The sequence below is a fragment of the Brachycentrus maculatus genome, unplaced genomic scaffold (assembly GCF_059751285.1).
Source record: "Brachycentrus maculatus isolate JH-2025_06_01 unplaced genomic scaffold, ASM5975128v1 h1tg000570l, whole genome shotgun sequence".
Classification (NCBI taxonomy): Eukaryota; Metazoa; Arthropoda; class Insecta; order Trichoptera; family Brachycentridae; genus Brachycentrus; species Brachycentrus maculatus.
In genome coordinates this window covers 18075-40537 of record NW_028281311.1, presented here as the reverse complement: position 1 = coordinate 40537, position 22463 = coordinate 18075, and the positions used below count along the sequence as shown (strand labels likewise).

Below are 22463 nucleotides of genomic sequence, written 5' to 3'. Positions count from 1 at the left end.
ATATATATATATATATATATATATATATATATATATATATATATATATATATATATATATATATATATATATATATATATATATATATATATATATATATATATATATATATATATATATATATATTTACATATGTATTTTTTTTTCGGTAACTTTAACATTCGATTATTAACCCTTCCCTTACGATGTTAAAAACTTCCGCGCGCTCCGGTGATATGTATTTTGTACACCACATGAGAATGTGGTTTAAAAATGGGAAAAATGTGAATATTCCTAAATGTTGCTTTTACTGACCATAGTTGAAGATGAAATGTAACAATTTTGTAATGTTAGCTCTGATAATTACCTGAAAACGAGAAAAAAAGACAGACATCGTTAGTGGCCGTTATAAATGGCGTAGTGTGACACGACTGTCTCGCAAGACGATCTGAACACTACTGGACTGGCGGAGTAAACACGTTACGACATGCGACATGCACGAATACTTACAAAGCACGCGCACACACAGAAACGTTTGTGTATTGGTGATTTTATTCCCAATTTTTTCACAAATCATTTATTTCTGTCGCTGAAAATGGATAGCTTTATATGTATTATAATACTTTCATGTGATACATAATTATATTACGGAGGAATACAAAAATTCTGAGCCCGTATCTATTATATTTTATATTGATATTCTCATTTGAAAAGTCGAGTTTTGGTAAATACATATCACCGAGAGGGGAAGGTTAAAAAGTCGAGAAATAAAGTTGAAGTTATATTCGATACAAAGTTAAATCAGTAACTTCTGTAAAGGACTGTTAGCCAGATGGAGTTGAATATCCATACTCGTATGTACTAAACTAAAAATAGATCTTTATTTTTTGTAGTTTTATTCAGCTGACTAATATAATGATAATTTTTTAAATCATAAGACTTTTTATATCAATTAAAAACAATTTCGAATCTTGTTTTTTAATACATTTATATGTTTTAGAATGTGGTATTATTTTATATTAACTTTACTAAAACAAATTGTGGTAGGTGTTTAAAGAGATAATTAGAGAAATATTCAAAATGAGGCAGAAAATAAGGCATCATTAATTTGACATCACCCAATATCTTCTTCTTCTTCTTCATCTTCTTGCTCAATGCTGAGCGTCGTGGTCTTCTGGAATGTCAGGCACTTGGTGCACAAGTCCTCTCCATTCTTCCCGGTCCTGGGCCAACTTGATGGCAGCGTTTAGCGAGGATCCGGTTAATTCCTTTATTTGGTCTGTCCATCTTGTTGGAGACCGTCCTCTTGCCCGCTTGCCTTCAACTGTACCTGTTACTACCAGTTTTTCAAGACTCTTCTCGTTCTTTCTGGCGATATGCCCAAAGTAGGACCGAATCCTTTTCCTGCAAGTCGTGGAGAGTCTTTCTGTCACTGACAGTTCGCGGAGAATGGAGACGTTTGTGCGTCTTGCAGTCCAAGGAATGCGCAGCATCCTCCTCCAGCACCACATTTCAAACACATCCAGCATATGTCTTTCCTTTTTCCTCAGTGTCCATGTTTCCACTCCATACAGCGCAATGGAGAACACAAGAGATTTCACTAGACGGGTTTTCGTTCTCCTCAGTATGGACCGATTTGATTTTAATCACCCAATATGAGAAACAATAAATAAAAACCAATAATTTGTTTAAACATTTTATGTTTTAATAATACATAAATTAATTTACTCAAATACATACGTGTTTGGTTATAGGTCAAATTAAAGTACATAGGACTTAAATTAAATAATTTTCTTTGATAATTTCAAAATAATCTTTAGAACTTGGAATGGCAACACAAAATACACAAAAATATTATATTTCTTATTAATTAAATTCATAATGACTACAGACCTTGTCTTAATACATATAAGAGTGAGATGGACGCCTATATATATTTTTTTTTTTAAAGAATTTTGTCAATTTTAATACATTTACCAGCATGTATAAAATTCAATTAAAAATGAGCTACACACCTTACCATATTACAAAAATTATAATTTTTAAATTTCAGTGCACTTTTAAAAATAAATTAAAATTTAGTCAGTCACTAAAAGGTAAAAAATATTTTACGTTTTAAAATTAATTATAATATTTTATGTTTTAATTGTAAACAAGAAAGCCCATAAATTAATTAGTAATGATTATGTGATATATATATACACAAATGTAAATGATATTATCACAATATGATTTTATTATAATCTAACATTATTCCATAGAAAAATAGACGCTGGAATGAAGTGAGAACTTGGCTACAAAATTATCCGAGTAAATCCATGATATCATTATTCGGATTTGAGGATAAATTATTGCCAGTTGGAAGTAACGGTTGTTGGGTAGGAGATTTGTTTTGGAACGTGCTCGGAGAAGTCATCAGGCTGTCCAAAGCGTTCCAGCTCTTGGTTTGATTGAGAAGAGGTTGCTTGGTTTGAGTTTCGTTGCCAAAACCCAAGAGATTTGGATTCATAGACATATTTGTAGTATTGGAAGTGCTCCATTGATTTTGGTTATTGCTATTAGACCAATCTTTCAATGACATCATGCTCTGGACGGGGCTGGTGATGGTATGGTTGCTAGGGGAAGATACGGCGGCAAATGACATTGATTTTTGCGGTGTTATCATCTGGTTTATATTCGACTGCATAAGACTCTCCGTTAGATCCTTCGGTTTGGGCGGAGAGGTGATAGTCGGTGTCCGTGACTGAAGGGGAGTGACGGACTGCAGGTGTTTGAATTTTTGCATCGTTTCCTGTTGCTGAGCAATCCTGCGAAAATAAAATAGTGTAAAACATATTTTTTTCATTTGTTTGGCTTAAATAGACAAGAAATGATGGTCACTAACCTTTGTTTGTCTTGCATGGACAAGGATTGTGTCCCGTTGGAGTTGGGGAAGCCACTATCACGAGGTTTCTCCGCTGCTTGGTTAGCCTTATTCACCGAATCTAACGCTAATCCAGAAAACATGTCTCCCACTTGAGGAGATTGGTCGGGTACCAAAGGACCTACTGCTGCTGCTAAATTTGCTTCAAATGCTCTGAAAAAACATATAAAATTCTAATACATACTCCCAAAAAAGTGTAACTTTATAAGTCAATTATAACTTGATACATCTTCTATTTCAAGACTAATTAATACTTAGTTTTAAGGAAGTTGATTTTTGATTCGAAACTGATTGACATTATAATTAATTTAATAAAGTGATTTCATAGCAACTTTATTTTGTAAGTTAACATATATGAAGGAAACTCACAAAGTGCCTCAAATATGAAATATACTCTATTATATCAGTTAATAAAATGAAATACAATGAAATGAGGGTCCATTAGTGGCAAAAATTAAAAAGACTACAAATTTTATATATATTTTAACAACTTTGTTTGAAATTTCTATATATAAACATGAAAATAATGATTCAAAAAATATTGTGTTGAAACTAACTTTGATTCATTATGAATTGAATTGAGCTGCTCCAGTTTAGTTCTGTGTTCAGTTTCAACTCTGTTCACCATTTCCTTTACCAGACCGATGAGAGCATTGAATTGGTTGAGGGTTAGGCCATTCTCTATACATAGCGGCATCAGGAATGGTAACACCTTGGTGGCCATGACTTCCTTTGTAATACCAAGCTTTTTGTGGCTCATTGCCAATTTGTAAACACCTAAAATCATAATAGAGAGAATCAAAATCAAAATGTCAAAATAAAGAACAAGAGACTAGTATTATTATTCAAATTAAGGCTTATGTGGGGATATCAAGTTGACCGAAGAAAAAAAAGGCAACCCTGTCTCCGGGTTATAGTAGTTTTTGGCAGAGCTTTTCTTTCACTTTATTATTAACCTTGTTCTGAAGAAATATGTTTATTGTTTTTAACGAACTCAGTTTATAAATAAATCAAATAAATAAATGAACACAGTAATTTTGTTAATGTTGTAAGTTTATAGAAAAAGTAAGTTTCAGCAGATCTATCCGCCTTGAACACACCATAACTAGTATACAAATAAATATATTTTGTGGAGATCTAACAATAACTTAAGCCGGAATAATTGATAGCCCGCAACTTAATTTTCTTTGGGCCTAGGTAACATTTAACGTAATTGAATTAACGTAATCAATATATGTATTGAAAAAATAAGTTTTTCTTCAAAATAAATATACGGTTTTGAAAAGAAAACGGTTATTGAAAGTAAGGAGTTAAAAAAAAAATATATATTTTTTTTTTAATATAAATTTAATTTAATATACATATTTTTTTAAAATGTGCACGGGTACATGTCGGCTCTTCACACAGCCGGTCGTATACTGAATTGTATGTTTGAGCATACACCCTTAAGTTAAAATGAAACAAAAGGAATATTTGGTTTTTAAAATAAACACCACCCTGCTTAGTGTTTTAAGTTTTGATTTTTTAAACAGGAAAAAAATATATATTTGTATGACTAAACAGAGTTGATATTAGTAGTGAAATATTACCGAGAATTCCCATCAGAACTGCCGGCTCCCTGGACGGAATAGCGGGTAATAATGGCAGAACTTCATCCAAAACTAGCCATTTATCGAGATGTTCTAATAATTTACCAATACAGAGTAAGCAGTTCACTCGGACTGATAAGTAATTGGTCGATATACACAGCTTCTTTATTCTAGGCAAGAGGGCATTCTTCATAGCCGGGAAGTCAATGAGCGACGCAAATGTCGGAATGACAGACAAGCACAATTCTTGGATTTGCTGCGCATCGGATTCTAGCGCTCTGTACAACATCGGCAGGACATCAGACTTAATTTCTTCAGGCGGCGTGAATTTCAATAGCAGCTCCATTTTCTGCATAAATATGAGAAGTATCTGGATGGGTTCTTGTATTGTCATGACCGGTTTCAGTGAAGGCAGGATGTGTTTAATAAACTCGTCTTTTGTGGAATTTTCAGCTATCAGAAGCACATTGGGAAGTACAAACGGCACCATGGGTATGTTGACGAATTCCTTGGTGAGGCACGGTAAAATGCGGTAAATACAAACTCTGTGCGGCAGTTTCTGAATTATCTGCGGTAGGCCTTTGAAGAACTGTGATTTTTGGAGATTGTCCCATTGGAATAAGGAATCTAAATAATTTAATGTCTTTACGCCAACGTCTTCGAAATAAGGTATCTGGAAAGGAAATATAACCACATCAGAAAAGAAAAATGTGGAAAAAAATTGTTAGGTAAACATCTTCCATTTTAATTTCAAGAAAACTGACCAAAAAGAGAATTATATAAATTCAATGAATACATAAGTAGAATACTAAAAAATGTTTTTTTAAATATAATGTCTTAACAAGAATCGGCGAAACAACTGTCACAATTTATTTTGTAATAAAATACAATTTAGTAGACTCAAAAAATGTGTGTTTGATTTTAAGATTTAATATGTAAATTAAAATGGAGTTCTACAAATTAAACGCCAAATCTATAAATATATTTTTTCAATAACCTACCTTAATAAATTGATGTGGATCGGGTCTTAACGCTGGTGTAGAATTCAGCATAAGTTTGACATAGTCACGTAAATTTTCATTAATAATATTAAATTTGGATGACGGCAAATGTTTAAGAGTTGCCAGAAACTTTTTACACTTTGAAAAATTCTCTTGGTGCGACGCAATCGGCAACCCATTTGGAGAATGGAGGCTGTAAATGACCATTCCGAGAGAGAAGATGTCGCTAGCCGGACAGTGCGTCGCCGCGATGGCGCATTCTGGAGCCATGTAATCTAGATTCGGTTGAGAGTGGGCGTGCATGGCGGGGCAATATTCAGTAAACGGCCATAATGGCGTTACACTCGAATTATTTTGAGATAAAACACAGAAATCAAGCCCGAATATCTTCCAAGCGCCTTGTTGGTTTACGATGATGGATTCCGGACAGATGTTCTTATGGAGAAGCTTCACATCGCTGTGGAGGAAAGCCAGACCTTCCATAACTTGTAATAAACCGTATTTTATTTCTATTTCTAAGAATTTGTATTCGGCGATATGTTGCGGAGTCGGTTGAGGCATGTTATCTGTTCTTCCTAGTATGTTGGCGAGGCTTCCGTACACGGGTTCTGTAGCAAAGGCGAGACTTTCGCGGCTTTCTTCTAAAGGATGTTGAAGAGTCAGAAGCTGAGGGTGTCGGAGCTTCGTCAACTGAGTGATTCCTCTTTTCAATGTTTCTAACATGACTTCTCTGTCACCTTTGCTCCATCTGTCCAAGCTTCTCTTCTCAAAAACAAATATGGACACCTCTTGCTTTGTTGACTTTTTGAATCCCTTGTAGATCTTCCATTGGAGTCCTGCAAAATAAAATAATTGAAACAAATGACTCAAAAATATGTTAATTTAAATATCTATCTACTAACACATTGTTTGCGGGAAACGCTTAAAAGCGTATTTTATATACTGATTTGCTTACTTTTGCCAAAAAACATTGTAAAGATCGTAATTGGGTTTGCGATTACTTGTGATTAGTATACTAATTAGGGTTGGGTTTGATGCAAAAACTGCCTGACGAATGTGTTGATAATTTCCTATGTCCTTTGGATAAAACTAATATTATAAGGTAAAATTCTAAAAAAGGAAAATACGATCTGCAAGTTTTTGTCTAACAAATACAGTAAAAAAAAAAAATGATCCTCCATAAATATTATGGCAATGGTGCAAAGGGCACGATATCGCATTAACGTCATTAATAAACATAGTTTAATACTGATTATATGAAGGCAGGATGATCAGCCCAGTGCTCCAGAATCTAGGAAGGAGTGGAACGTATTTTATGGGAAACTGATGATGTAAGTGAAGGATATTATTAATATTATATGGGAAATGATACGGAGGAAGAATAGAAGAGGAAAAGAAAAATAGCAGCAATGGCTGGGGAGCTTTGTTTTTAATAATGAACCTGCAGATTGGTTTGGATTGGCTTGTGCTTTTGTCCATATTTCTTCGGACCGGTGCTCTTGATCGGTGGGTGAACACGTTGCGCGTAAATTCGATCACGCTAAACTGTCGTAGTCGTTTTCATTTTTCTAAACCGGACTGTCGGACGGTGAAATCCCGTGTAGTGGACAAACACCCAAAGTCTTTCTCAATTGTCAGTAATAGTTACGAATTCTGAACTCTACAGCAGCGAGATAAAACTATATAAATATATTTGATTCTTATGTTTGATACCATATGAACCATAGAGGCTTTTACACTCCACCAAGGTATGAAATATAGAATAAAAAAATCATTATGTGAAAACAGCTGTTTTGTTTTTATCTGACCTTCAGCAAATAAAATACAACCATAGGGTATATTTATCAAAATGAGAAAAAAAAATTTAGGACCCGTGATTAATTCCAAAAATATTTGTTCATTGCACGGGCTTTTTTATCTTACCTGGACCAGCACTACCTATGTGATATGAAGCCTCAAATTCTCGAGTGACTGGATTTCCTGGCAATACACTCGATAACTGAGAGACCGTGTTGGTTACAGAAGAATAAAGTTTATTTATAACGTCCATTTTTACTAAAATTTAATCATTAAAAGGCAAAGTAAACAATTCCGGTTAAAAAATCATTTATAACAAAAATTTATGACTATTTATGACACACCAAATTTGACAATTGATCGTGTTGCCAGGTAAAACAATTTTAGGGTAAATATTGCTTTTGTTTGGAAATATTTCAAAAATATGATAAACGAAAAAAAGGTTAGGTTGAAAAGCAAATGAAACTATTGTACGATTATTTTTATTAAGTTAAGTGGGAATTAATACTTTTCTAACGTCTAGTGATTACATTATTTTTAAGTTTATGTAATACCTCTTCAAATCTGTCTATTTTAGTAAATGGGTGGTGAGAGAGTAATACAATCACTAAAACAGTTCTAACGGTCTTTTTACGGAGTTAAAAAGATAGATCTTTTTCAAAATACATTTTTATTGTATTGGCTTTAACATTTTAATTTCTATTAGAAAATATGTATTTTTTTGTTTTTTTTTGAAAAATTAAACATTTTCAAGATTAAACCCTTTTTAAATATAAAAAAGATAAATACAAAAATATCTGAAGTAAAAAACACACCGCATAATTGAATTACATAAACATAACCTACCCCGAAAAGACGGAAATATATTATTTCACGTAGGTACTACCAATAAAAAAATTTCAGCTGATAGCCATATACAACAAGTGATCCTCCGCCAATAGGAAGCCAGAAACAGTTATTTGACATATTTCAAAACTATGGCCACACAAATTAAAATCTAACGAGAACGTTAAAAAGTGAAAGCTCGTGTTTTGTATGAAGTATTTAGAAATCAAAGAATTACTCAATGTTCAGCATACCGCTTCATCATGATAAAGAAAAAATATTTCAGTTATAATCATCCGCGCTTGACTCGAACAAGCATTGTGTTATTATAGTTTTTGGTAATCAGCCGATATTGTGCATTCAGGGTAGTAAAATGCGGTTTGTTGATCTCGTTTAAAAATAATAGTATTTGAATTATTCCTTAAAATGGATGACGATATAGCTGAGCGATTGCGGGAAGAAAACCCCGAACAATTCTTTATTTTAGTGAGGATGCATTTGTCATTCATTATCGACATGAACACTGATGAGTGAGTAAAATCCATGTATATTTTTATTTGCCTTATTATTATAAACAAACAAACAAAACTCATAGAACCCCGTTAAAACGTTTATTACCTTGTTATTTAAAACGAAGTTTTACTTATTATATTAGGATAATTCTGTGACTATCAATTTTGACAAGACAGTTATCTTTTAATTTTTTTTACCTAACATTAAAATAATGTTTTAGAAACTTTTTTGCACTTTGAATAATGCAGAAGACACGATATTTGCTTTGTTTTACGCTCTATTAACTTTATGCAACATAAAAATTCGATCCTGAAGACAACTGTTGATTTGACCTTCCTATAGTAAAAATACATTGAGAAAAAAACTTATTATTTATTATTTGTTCGCCTTCATAGTGTAGCGGTGAGCACATTTGGCTACAATGCTGGAGGTATCGGGTTCCCAGGGGGGGTCAAAATAAATATGTTTTTTCATTCAATAATTATTTAATATAACCATGGACTGGTACCTGCTCATCTTGCCTTTATGCTATAAACGATAAAATCAAAATTACATATTGACACAGCGCGATATCCACTATTGGGAGCGGATAAGGGTCAAAAGTAAAAAACTTAATTTTTACTTTGAAAGACTAAAACTAACTAACTAACTAACCATCACGCCGCTTCCCCGCAGGGGTAGGCAGAGAGAATAGAGCGCCACACCACTCTGTCCTTGCAAACATCCTTCGCCTCTTCCCTGTTCATGCATCTCCTCATACATACCCGCCGATTGTTATGACTTCTAACCTGACCACTTTCAAGTATTTGGCATACCTGATCGTGCCATGTTTTTCTCGGTCTTCCTCTGCTTCTTTTCCCACTAACATTCGCCTCATAAATTTGTTTTACCGTTCTTTCCTCACTCATTCATTCTACATGTCCAAACCATCTCAACACACCTTTCTTAATTTTATCTATAATGCTTATCTTAGCTTTGCATTCCTTCCTTATTTCACTATTCGCACATCTATCATACATCGTTTTGTCGCACATTCTTCTGAGAGATCGCATTTCGTTTTGAAATATGTCAAATAACTTTGACCTTTTCTTTAATTTATCCACATTGTTGTCGGGCTGTTTTTTCATCTACCCCGACCCTAATTATACTTGGACAGTCTGCCGCCTGACGCTCAGTATACTAATCACAAGTAACCACTAACCCAATTCTGATCGGTCCAATATTTTTTTAGCGTCTCTCGCGCTCTACCTAAAGTGAGCAAATAGAACGCTTATAAGCGTCTCCCACTCTCTACCAACAGTTTGTAAAAGACACTTTTCCGTAAAGTTTGTAAAAGCGTTTTCCGCAAACATTGTGTTAAAACATCTACCTTTTTTCATTGAAAATATTTAGTTCACATTTGAAATTGTAAACGAGAACACTTATTTTTTACCACCTATATTTATTTTAACAACTTTTGGGAAGCTACAGATAATTATTTATGCTTTAGTTTATATCCACCTCCGTATATGTCCGCCTCCGTAGTGTAATGGTCAGCACGCTCGGCTACCGTTCTGGAGGTCCCGGGTTCGATTCCCAAGGGGGGTAAAATAAATATAAGTGATTTTTTTCACTGTCATATTTATTCAATATTACCCTGGACTGGTACCTGAAGCGGAGGGCTGATCACCTTTCCTTCATGTGTAAACGATCTAGATAACACTGCGTTTATATGACGCAGTGCCCTATGCACCATTGGGTTGCGGATAAGGGTTTTATTGTTATTATTTATTAGTTTATATTCATACATGAAAATGGGAGCATCTGTAGCTTCCGAAACTAGACGTTAAAATAAATTTAACTCAAGTGGTAATTTTTTTTCTCATTTACAATTTCATCATGTCTTACCACACAACGAATGCCGAAACAATAAATAAAACAGTTTACATTTACTTTTCTTTTCAAGGAATGACAGCCCGACAGATAAACCAAAGTCTTTCAAATGGGGTTTTTCAAAAAAATTCAAGAGTGGAGAAAATGGTACTAAAGGAATGGCTGCACCACAGAAACCAGTGGAAACTGTTTCACTCACTGAAGAAAATATAAAACAAATATACCAACTCATCGATATTCTCAGTGAAGATTCAAGTAAGTTTACTACGCCTTGCTATTGATGATAGTTCATCCCAGTACCTATATTATTAAGGCCCAATAATCAAAAGCTGGCAACTTCATTTTCTTTAAACCCTTTTTAAACTACATTTAACATAATTGTTTTTTTTTAAAAACACCTTTTTTGTTTTGAAAAAATAACCGCCTTCTTTTTCCCAATTCAATCAACGTGAAACGCCCTTAAAGTAATATTTTACGAAAATGACACTATATAAATTATACAAATTTATTATTATTATTATATAGTTAGCGAATGTTTCTAAGAATATGTACAACATACATGTGTTACACTTTGAAAACTGCATATTATGTTATTTTTCAGACGTATGTCAGGAAGGCATCTTCCGGAGAACTGGTTCTCTGAGCCGACAGCAGCAGCTCCGACGGCTTCTCTCCTCAGGGGGCAACCTGGAGGAGGAGGTGTCGGGCTACAGTGCTCACGATATGGCTTCCGTACTGAAGGGGATGTTGGCTGACACCCCTGAACCGCTATTACTCCTCAATCAGCACTATCAGGCTTATTGTCACTTGGCTTGTGAGTCAAACTTATTGTATATGGCTATTTTTTTATTTTTATTTTGAGGTCAAGGGATCTTGCATCCCTTATGTCACTGCGACCATATTAAGTCTATTGTGACCTCCCTCTGTATCACAGCTCGCTCTCAAGATCTACGTGTGTCATTTAACTCACGACCTGTCTTGGTGGTAGGAGCTTCACCTTCTCGGAGTCCAGTAGGGGTCCTCCAAGGATATGACTTTGTTTGCGAGCGAGTGCGTCACTATTATAGAGAATGTGGATTGGCGTTTTGTTATCCTCCATACAAAATCTGCATACTGGGGAGTCATGTAGTCTAATTTTTGTCATGTGTTTCCTCAGTCTGCAGTGTCCTGTCAAGGTCCTGGTTAGGATCCTTATTTGTTTTTTGCTAACCATGATCAATTCCTTTGCGTGTTTCATCCCTGGGCTGTTGGACCAGATCTCTTGGCTCTTGTCCATGGCCCAGTTTTTTAGACTAAACTTGATAGTGCTGAGTGTCAGTCCGCATATGGGCTCAGAGCCCATTGGTACATACTAGCATAATACATACATAATACATACATATAATACATACATATAATACATATAATACATAATACATACATATAATACATACTAGCCTAATGTAGCGCTCACATATTATTATACACTTTGCACGGCCACTACACGGATCAGTGTATCATGTGTCTAGTGCATGGTGCCCACTACATGGATCCGTGATCGCGCACATCAATATACAAATGCGTCAGTCTATTGCGTGCACTGCTGGCGAGAGTTGAATACACGGATCCGAGTGATAGGTATAAATGGGCAAATATATCACAATTTTTTTTTCAAAAAAATTAATTTAATTGGTAAAGACATAAAACAGACACTTATTACTACTGGAAACAAGAAAAAAGATCTGTAATTTTTTAAAGAAATCGCATTTTTTTAAGGCAGTCAACGTGTTAATCTTTACTTATTTATTTTTTTACAAAAATGTTAATAATATTAGTATATAACCACTCACCGAGATTTTTATTTCTACCGGTGTTAATCTTATATATCTCAATACATATGTATAAAGAGTAAACTCAAACAGAAGAAAATCTTAACTTGGTGTTCATAACAGGTATTCAGGGAAATCAATAGACATGGGCGATCAAATTAAATAACACCCTTTTTAAAGAATTCGTTACGTATTACACTGTGTGCGGGAAACATTTAAAAGTGTCTTTTACATACTGTAGGTAGAGAGTGGGAGACGCTTATAGTGTTCTATTTGCTACTTTAGGTAGAGTGCGAGAGACGCTAAAAAACATTGGACTGATCAGAATTGGGTTAGTGGTTACTTGTGATTAGTATACCGAGCGTCGGGCGACAGACTGTCTGAGTATAATTAGGGTCGTGGTTGATGAAAAAATTGCCCGACAACAATGTATTAATTTCATATATTTGAAATAAAATCCGGTTATTTTTCCAAATAAAATCAGTCTAAAGGGTTAATTATTCTTAAAATAAGATACATTATTAATAATCAGTGTTTTATTTAAAATATACATATTTCTTAACCACTTAACAGTTAAATTTTTGCAAGAAAATTTGCCAGTGCAAGAAATCGTAACCAACAAATCGAAACAAGACTACCTGAACACCGCTCGGGTTAGTCAATAAAAACATATAGGTACATACATAAATATATGTCCTTCCCGCTGAATGTCCAGCACCATCAATGAACTCCCAAAATGTCAATAGTGCGGTCATAAAGCATTTTAAAAAGTATGGCAAAAACGTTTAAGTAACTTCATGTAAAATCATTAAAAAAACGTTTAAGTAAAATCATTATTATGTCATGCATCACTCAATTTTGGGTGCTTTCCCAATTAAAAAAAAAATAATAAAAAAATATAAAAAAATACATAAATATATTTGTCTCAGGCAAATCAATACCGAGAAGTCAGTCAATACAATCTTCCCGAGCAGCTCTTGGGGTCGTCATTAAAATGGAAACTCCTTGCCCAAACAAAATGGGCTAAATGGGGAACTGGTTAATTAGGTTTTAATATTTCCAGCAACGTGTTTCACTGAAGGGCAGCCGACGGCCAGTTGCGAGTCTAAGTTGGTGGGTGCCCTGCGCCTGCTGCTGCTGCTGCTGCCCGCCGTGGCCCGCCAGTTGGCGCGGAGACTCCTGGCACTGCTGCATAAGACGGCGGAGCACGAGGACTCCAACAGGATGGCCCCCGGAGCCCTGGCCACCATGTTCACCCCGCATGTCATGTGCCCGAGAAGGGTAAATATTAATTTATTTTTGAGGTAATACATATAATAATGGCTTTCAAAGCAAAACAAAAAACATTCTACATATAACTGGCCTTAGTTTTGAGTAAAAATCTTTGTTTTCAAATATTGAACTTTCTATGTCAAAAGTACCGGTCATCGAAAAATAATGCCAACATTTAAAATAACTGTCATAAAAAAAATAAAAAAAGCTTTTAAAGGTAATTCAATGGTTTTGATCTTAAAATATGCGAATGTGTAATCTGTAGTTAATTTCTTGCCGTACGTGCAATAATTTCAGGAGTAACTATCAAGATAGTGTCAGAAATTTGCTCCCGCAGGTGATCCAAATCCCGAGTTTTTTTAGCCTACATAATATTTTTAATGTACCTCCAGAAAAAAAAATCCAAAGTGGTAAGGTCGGGACTTCTTAGAGGCCAAGGAATGGGGGCTCCTGTACCAATCCAGCCACGTGCAATGTACGTGCAATGTACGAACAGCGTACGTGCAATGCATCGCGTACTTCGTGTGCGCATATCAAGGTTACACCACCTCCAAAATAAAACTTACATTCACCAGCTAGCATTCAGTGACAGTGTGCATATCAAGGTTACACCACCTCCAAAACAAAACTTACGTTCACCAGCTAGCATTCGGTGACAGAATTACCCGTCTTACATAAAGAATTTTGGTGCTTAATTTTTTTTAAATGATCGCATTATTTTTCAATGACTATATTACAATTATCTCATCAATAATATTTAAACATTTTTAAAAAATTCTTTATTCTATCTGTTTTTTGACTATTATTTCATTATGATTATTGGCAAAACATTACGTCAGATTTGTTTTGTTTAGCTATCTCCGGAAGCACTGCATGCCGACTCCCAGAGCTTGTCTAAAGTGTTGAGCTTCATGATAAAGAAGGCCCCCATACTGTTTACGACTCCGCCTCAGCTAGCCACTGACATTGCGGCGTACTTGGCCAAGAAGCAACATCGTCGATTGCTGTCACCCACTGTAAGTACACACGTTTTGACTGAACAATTTATTTAGAATTTGCGTGTTATACGGTTGAATGCTGGTCATACCGCTGTGAACTAGCATATTTGAACCTATTGATGAGTTTTATTGAAGATTTTATTTCGAAAAAGCATAGGTTTTTCTTTGATTTTTGATAATGCAAGGCATTAAATTACAATATTATAAAATTTTTATGAATTGATCTTTTTATTGTGATTTTATTAAATGTTTAATCTAAAATACTTTTTAGCTACTTTTTAAACTGATATTAGACACACAAAGGTTTTACATCTAGTATGTTTCGTCCAAAACTCAATTATAATCTACATACATACTATGAACTACCATCTTTACTAGTGTTTTTTCTCGGGGGTACCTGTATTAACTACTTTAGAATATTTTTTTAATTAACTTGGTTTCACGATTAAATCGTTCAAAGCTAATCATAATTGGCATGGCAATAAGTGTACAAATTTAGTTACGTATTGCGAATTTCTTGTTTGTAATATATTTGACAATTTGGCATCAAAAACTTCAGCTGGAAAGAAATATAAAGTGAGAATACCATTCCAAATTGCGCAGCCAAAAAAGTAACAGCTATCCATTAGTCATATTTCTGCATTGAATGGACTTGTATTTTTCTACAGGGCGAAGACTTGAACGAGAGTGTTTCCGAACGCACGGCTGCCAGTACGGTGTTCACGTTTGTCGATCGTCAGATGAGTGGCGTGACGGGCAATGACACGGCGGGAGGAGCCACCACAGACGCGGCTCTGGCGCAGCTGTACGCCTACATACAGTCCCTCCCAGAGTCGCACAACAAGAGGAGACTGATCAAGCAATTCAACAGGGAAAATGGTCATGGTATGATCATTTTTGTCTGTATATTTTAGTTAATTGGTTTTATTGTGTTGATTCAAACATAAGCCAATGTTCTAGAAAAATTCATTGATTCAATGCATAATTTGAGTTTTACCATAGTTAAAAATTATAAATACAAAATTCTGTTCACAAGTATGTTGTTTTCATAACTTATAATATATATATTTTTAAATATCCGAAATAAATAAATACAAGAAATGTGTTTCATGGAATTCAAATCGAAATTTTGATAAAATACCTGATATTTAAAATAAAATTTATTATTTGTATGTTACTCAATACTTGTGTTATTTTGTAAACAAAATTTATTTCTTAACACTTTGCGTGCCAGTGCCCTTTAAATTTACGAGTCTTTGGAGCCATTTTCTGTGTCGGCGCATGAATAATATGGAGTAACGTTCACACCTGGTATGCCAGCAAATGTTTCTAAAGCAGGAATAATGTTGTTATCCAACCAAAATAAAACATCTAGTCGTGTAAGACACACCATTATCCTCACCAACTTCAGAAATACGTACACATACTAATACATAAGCGGACAATGTTTTAACATTGCAGCACAATTTTTCTATATAAAATGGATGTCCCTTTAATTTTGATATAACAAGCTATTTTTGTGTATATATCTGGACGACATCAAAAGTGTTCTGTTTTTTAGTACTATTCAAAATTTTATTTGTTTTTAAAACATGTTTTTATTTTTAAAGGTACGCCATTACAACTTCAGAGGGCGCAGAAGCACAGGTCATTGGGAGAATCTCTCAAGAAACATATCTTCACGAAAAGTTTGATGAACAGATCGGGGAAGAAGCCGGTTAATCTAAATGAACAGCGGTTTAGTTGTCAACCCGTGATAGAGGTATTTCATTTCGGAACTGTCTTTTCATCGAGTCTCTTGTGCATTATCTCAACTCATCCACTCACAAACCTAACATTTAAAAAAGTCTCTCATGAATTGATACATCGATTTAAAAGATATATCAGAAAATGTTACTTGTCCCTCTTTTTTCTTATATTGACCCATTCTTATTCCAAAAATTAATTTAATTTCCTTTTTTCTGATCCTGTTCTTGTGTTAATTATTAATTTTTTATCATAACATACGGAAGAAGTTTGTCGTTTTACGCTTGCTATCTGTGACGTCATTGCCTCTTGCCTGAGCATGCTTTTTCCATCTTCTTTACAGAGTCCTTCATTCTTCAAGAATAATTTTAAATCTAGCGCCAACAAACTTAATTCCGATTCACCCAAACCGATCAAGTATGAAGAAAGTAACTCTTTACACAATAGTAACGACGATACGACGAATGCTAAAGCTGAACAAACCGGTGACAACGTTCATCAAGATGACAAAGACAACGTCGAAGAAGATGACGCGCTTTTGGAGCACGATGACAATTTAGACGAGGCTAGCTTTTCTTGCGACGAAGGGAACAATTTGGAGAGAGTAGAAAGACTGACTCCGAAATATACATCGGAACCGAATCTTAGTTTCTTGCCATCCAATCACGAAGTAACGCCAAAGTTTACCAAGAACAAAACCTCAAAGTTATTCAAATCGAAGACATTACAAAAAGATAACAAAAAACACGATATACAAAAGCTGCAGAAGAGAAATTCAGCGGATGAGAAGACTTTCAAGGATTCTAATGATCATTCTCTGAATTTCAAGTCATGCGTGAAGTGCGCGACAGACTCTTTTTCGGAAGCGGATGTTCCTAGTATGGGCTATCAGCCAATGTCGCAGACCAGGGAAGAAGTCGTATCGCCGAGATCCGACTCCAACACTCCTCGCGTGTGCCGGAAGGACTCTCTTAAATACATGAGAAGCAAACGCAACGCTTCTCGCGGAAGCAACTCTTCCCTGATCGACCCGTTGATGAAAGAGGATTTGAATACATCCAGAGATCCTGAGCTCGCGGAAGACGCGCGCACTCCTAGATTGAACATATTGCCGGCGAAGCTGAATTATCTGACGAGCACTCCGGCTATGGGTAATGTAATGTCGGAGAGGAACTACGAAGGATGCTCCACTCCCCTGTTTGTGGCGGGTCACATCTTGAGACGGGGATCCATGTCCCCGATCACTAAATCCACACAAAAGATGTCTAAAGCTATGCAGGTCTGGTCAATTTCTTTTTGCTTTATGTGTTGCATGTGCTGTATCTAATGTCATCTATGTGCATTACTCGTTAAACACATTTTCGCTTTCTGTAATTTCTCTGTAAATTCAACTTATTTTTATCAAACATGCTTTTATCTGGATTTTAAGAAGTTGAGAAAATTGAAACTCGACATAGTTAGATATCAATACATTTATTTTTCACGTATAAATTTTTCTCCACCGTTTAATTTTGAAAAGATTGTAGAAATGTTTATAAGAAAGAGCGTATGTATTCTTAAATATTTAAAATTTAAGGAATGTGTTTTTAGAATATAAAATATAATATATATTTCATACTAAAAAGGTTGTTCTTAACTCTTTAACACACTAAATACCATAGTGGAATTGAATTGCATAAATAAATAACTAATGGAAGTAGTCATTAATTATTATTTATTAGCTTAACCCTTTCCGGTCCCCCATAATTTAAAAAAAAAAATCTCGGTACACAGTTACATTCCAATGGGAAAAATCTTTTGTCCTCTGCTCCATATACTGTTGTAATAGATACGACTGACAAAAATGCAAGCTTGGAATTTAAATAAATAATACTCATGATGAATAAAATGTCGAATAACAGCCGACATGGGACCTAAGAGCAAAAAATCAATGTCGAATGAGATTCGACATTGGACCAGTAAGGGTTAAGGGATTTTCATTCAAATTTATTATCTGCTTGCCCATTGAATTTGTAAATAATTATTTGGCTTTTGATTTCAGAGCTGCGAAATAGCATTTATGTGTTTGAATGTAAAATACAATGTATGGATGGATGTGAAGGAACCTAGGGAGTGTATGTCAGGACAGAAGAGTGTAACGTTCTATCCTCTCTGCCTGTCCTTGTGGAGAAACTACCTATGTACTACTACGTTCTACTTGATAGTAGTAGTAGTACATAGTAGTAGTAGTAGTACATAGTAGAAGTAGCTATTTTGTTAATAATGTATTTTATTATGTTAATGGTAAATGATATGCGGTTGATGTTTTCTTTTTAACAATTTCAGGAGTCTATAATGACGCCGCGGTCTCGCAAGCCTGTCATTATAAACTGCGACCCGCCAACCAATGTCCTCCCCTCGCATCATTCCATCAGCAGCGAATCCAGCAATTCCGACACCGTTTACGACTCCACCGCCTCCTCCATGAAGAACGACAGCGACTTCATCTCCACGGACGAGAGCTGTCCCTCCTCGTCTTGCTACGTCAAATACAAACACATCAACGACACGAGGGACACGACTTCCAGAGATAAATCACTGAACTCGGTGGACCATTTCATGAGAATATCGGATTCTGCGCTGTCAGAAAGAAGAATGCGTATTTTGAATGAAAGAAATTACCAAAAATTGTTAACAAGTAAACTTCCGGATTGCCATACGTATGCTGTAAATCAATCAACTGTCAAATTATTAGATGAAAAGTCAGAAGAATCGAATAGCTCCAGTAATAGAGATACCTCTTTAACGGATCCTTTCCGACAGTATTTGCAGTGTAGATCAGTATTACCGGGATCTCCCGTTGACTTGTCATTCGTGAGTACTTCTGACGATTACTGCAATAGTAGAATTGACAATCTAGATAATTTATCTGAAGGTAAAATGACTGAATCTCTGCTTTATTGTATGGACGGCAATATTCCAAAAGATCTCACTTCAGACTTAAATTATTCCGATAGAGAAGCGTTACTCAAAAGAGACGATAGTTCAATAAGTAATTTTGATGGTATGTCATTTAGCAATCAATCTAACCCTGATATGAGTAATTTTGACACCAAAAATAATGCGCTTTCTGATTATTCAGTTAGAAAATTTAAAATGTTGTGCGACGGCGGAAATAAAGTGACGGCTTTGATAGCGGATACGGCTACAGATAAAGAAAACGTTAGTCCGGGGAACAAAAGGCCGGCGCAGAGTATCGGCAGTACGCCGGATCAAGACGGGACCGAAGGGAAGAAAGTCAATACAACTAATGAAAATATTAAAAAATCCAAGGAGGGAGACCAAAATGTAATAATTGTCAGTAGAGTGTTAGCCAGTGACCCGGATTACTGGGATTATAATCGATACGGGCAGCCGTGGGAGACAAATCTTTGACTTTTTTAAATGTAGGTTACCCATATTAAATATTTACCAAAGGTAGAAAGGAATAAGGTCATTCAGTAATTGAAAATTCCTCCATCTAGTGGTATAAAACTTACAAATATTATGTGGTTTTAAACATGGACACGTGTGATGCTAATTCTCTAAGCCATTCCAATGACAAAATCCATTCCAAGATGTCAGATATTTGACTAAATCATTTTTTCTTCTAATTATTATTTTGTGATTATCTATCCATATTATAATCTGTAGTGAAAGATGACAGATGCACATACTACCAGCGATGGCCTGTCCTGCTGACTGACTAGGAATGTGTATTGAAATAGAGGAATAGACAAGCCAATCAAACTTGCGAGTGTTAGGGAAGCTAGTCACTTCTCATAGACCGTCTTAAAGAACATTTTTGTGTCTTAGAATCTATATTAATATGAGACCATCATTGGCTTGGCTTATTGGAGTCCTAGGTAATCACTGTCCTCGTGTAAATGCTATGTAAATAGTTATTATCGAACTGCTAAAAAAACATTTCAAATTCTGTCCTATATTCAATCTCTCTGAGGTATATTATCCTGTGTACATTTAGTATTTACTCTATGCGTATATCTCTATGTATAGGAGTAAAACTGTAAGCGATATTTTAGAAATTTTCTTGTTTAACCGTAATATTTTATAAATCATAAAAATTTTAATAAATAACAAAACCCTTATCCACAACTGAATGGTGCATAGGGCACTGTGTCATATAAACGCAGTGTTATCTTGATCGTTTTATACATGAAGGAAAGGTGATCAGCCCTCCGCTTTAGGTACCAGTCCATGGTAATATTGAATAAATATTACAGTGAAAAAATCACTTATATTTAATTTATCCCCCTTGGGAATCGAATCCGGGACCTCCAGAACGGTAGCCGAGCGTGCTGACCATTACACTACGGAGGCGGAAGCGGATAAATTTTAAAGTATTATTATTTTTTAAATACATACTGTTTAATTTGTTGAGTATTATAAAATAAAATAGTCTGATTTTAATAATGTTTAAGTTTTCGTGTTGTGAATTAGATCTCCAAAGATATATCCAATGATTGACTAGAGATTTTATTCATTTCTGTGGTCAACTTGAATGTTAATTATAGCAGTAACTCTAGGTATACTAAAACCTCATAATTTCAATGTTAGGGACCAAGATTTTAAACATATTATGTACCGTAGAACGGGGCTACTTGAACTTTGATGTGTTACTTGAGCACAGTACAAAAAAATAATTTAATCTGTATTTGGTCTACAATAATGAACGTATGGACATGATTCATTGTTTCCCTGAGAGGTGACACTTATTGTCACGATACTTCGATCGATACCACGATCTAAATATTTTTTGTACTGGGCTCAAGTAACATATCAAAGTTCAAGTAGCCCGCTCTACAGTACCTATTTTTTCATCATATTATCTCAGTTTGTATTTCTTGTTGACAAAATAACAGTCATATTATGAAAAATATAAATTGTTTGGATAACAAACAAGCTTTTAACTGCTTAGCAATTATTTCTATATCTCTTATCATGTTTTATTATCCTACAATTCCGTTACTGTAGCAGAAACATACAAGTTTCTACTATTTTTGTACATAAATCTACTAATATTATAATTACAGGCATAAAAAAGTATATTATAGATCACTTTTTAATTTTTCTTCGTCTTATTAAATTGGAAAACTATGGTAAAATTTACATAAAGTATTGTCTTCTCATAAAAGTGTTTTCACAATGACATAAAACGGTAATAAAAATTATGCATGTCAAAAAACATACAATAAAACTATTATTATTGTAGTAAAAATGTTATACATATAAAATTGTTTATTTTAAAAAAAAAATTGTAACTGTATATATTTATGTATGTAATAAAATTTAATATTGATTAAATAATTTTAAAAAACCTGAGATATCTTTATTTTTAATGATTTTTATTTTAGCCAAATAAATATATTTCAAAATAAATAAAATATTCATTACCATTCAGGTTTTTCAATTTTATTTTAGTAAATTTACATAAAAATTCTATTTCTACATGATAGCAAGGTGATCAATCCTGAGCTTCAGGTACCAGTCCAGGGTAATATTAAATAAATAGAGTGGAATATAACTAATATGTATTTAGAACCCCTTGGGGAATCAAACCTGAGACCTTCAGCACATTAGCTAAATGCGTTTACTATTATTACACAATGGAGGCATACACTCGAATGCATACATAAATTTAGTATATATCGCAACAGGGCCTATATAATCCGAACGCTGAAAGTTTACTCACTGTTCAAACTAGTGGAGCGTTCGGATTACAGTACAGAGAATCTTTAGGGTATTTTTATAAAATAAAACAAATATGTATTCTGAAAATTTAAATGTATTTTTTAAACTTTAATAAAAATTTAATTTATTTTAAAGAAATCAAATATTTTTGAAGTCGAAGCCATGATTTAAAACCACAAATATGTAACTGTCGAAATAAGCAAGCGACGCAATGGTAAAAATAATTGCGGGACGAGTAATGAAAACAATTTTTTCGCAATATATATACCTGAGATTTGGCAAGTAACTGGCACAACGTTGGTGGTATAACGGATTTCCGTTATTTAGAACCGCAGAAGGGATGAGTAGGCGTTCCGATTAAAGAGGTCCTGCTGTACGTATAAATATTAAATTGTGTGTGTGTGTGTTGA

The 22463-nt window shown here is 34.5% G+C and overlaps 2 protein-coding genes across 2 annotated transcripts; one reads left to right on the top strand and one right to left on the bottom strand.

Annotated features, from left to right (window-relative positions):
* Nucleotides 1-1915: 1915 nt before the first annotated feature.
* On the bottom strand, nt 1916-7651 carry LOC148301363 (SCY1-like protein 2). Its single transcript, XM_088273389.1, has 6 exons — nt 7416-7651; nt 5493-6328; nt 4492-5164; nt 3460-3679; nt 2864-3055; nt 1916-2786 (listed from the first exon to the last, which is right to left on the bottom strand). The coding sequence occupies exons 1-6, from the start codon at nt 7540-7542 to the stop codon at nt 2282-2284; spliced, it is 2553 nt and encodes an 850-aa protein (XP_088129515.1). The 5' UTR covers nt 7543-7651; the 3' UTR covers nt 1916-2281.
* Nucleotides 7652-8253: 602 nt separating this feature from the next.
* Nucleotides 8254-21700, top strand: LOC148301362 (uncharacterized). The gene is made up of 9 exons (XM_088273390.1): nt 8254-8644; nt 10573-10754; nt 11101-11313; nt 13371-13588; nt 14434-14595; nt 15246-15462; nt 16188-16339; nt 16667-17602; nt 18649-21700. The coding sequence occupies exons 1-9, from the start codon at nt 8541-8543 to the stop codon at nt 19735-19737; spliced, it is 3273 nt and encodes a 1090-aa protein (XP_088129516.1). The 5' UTR covers nt 8254-8540; the 3' UTR covers nt 19738-21700.
* Nucleotides 21701-22463: the final 763 nt, after the last annotated feature.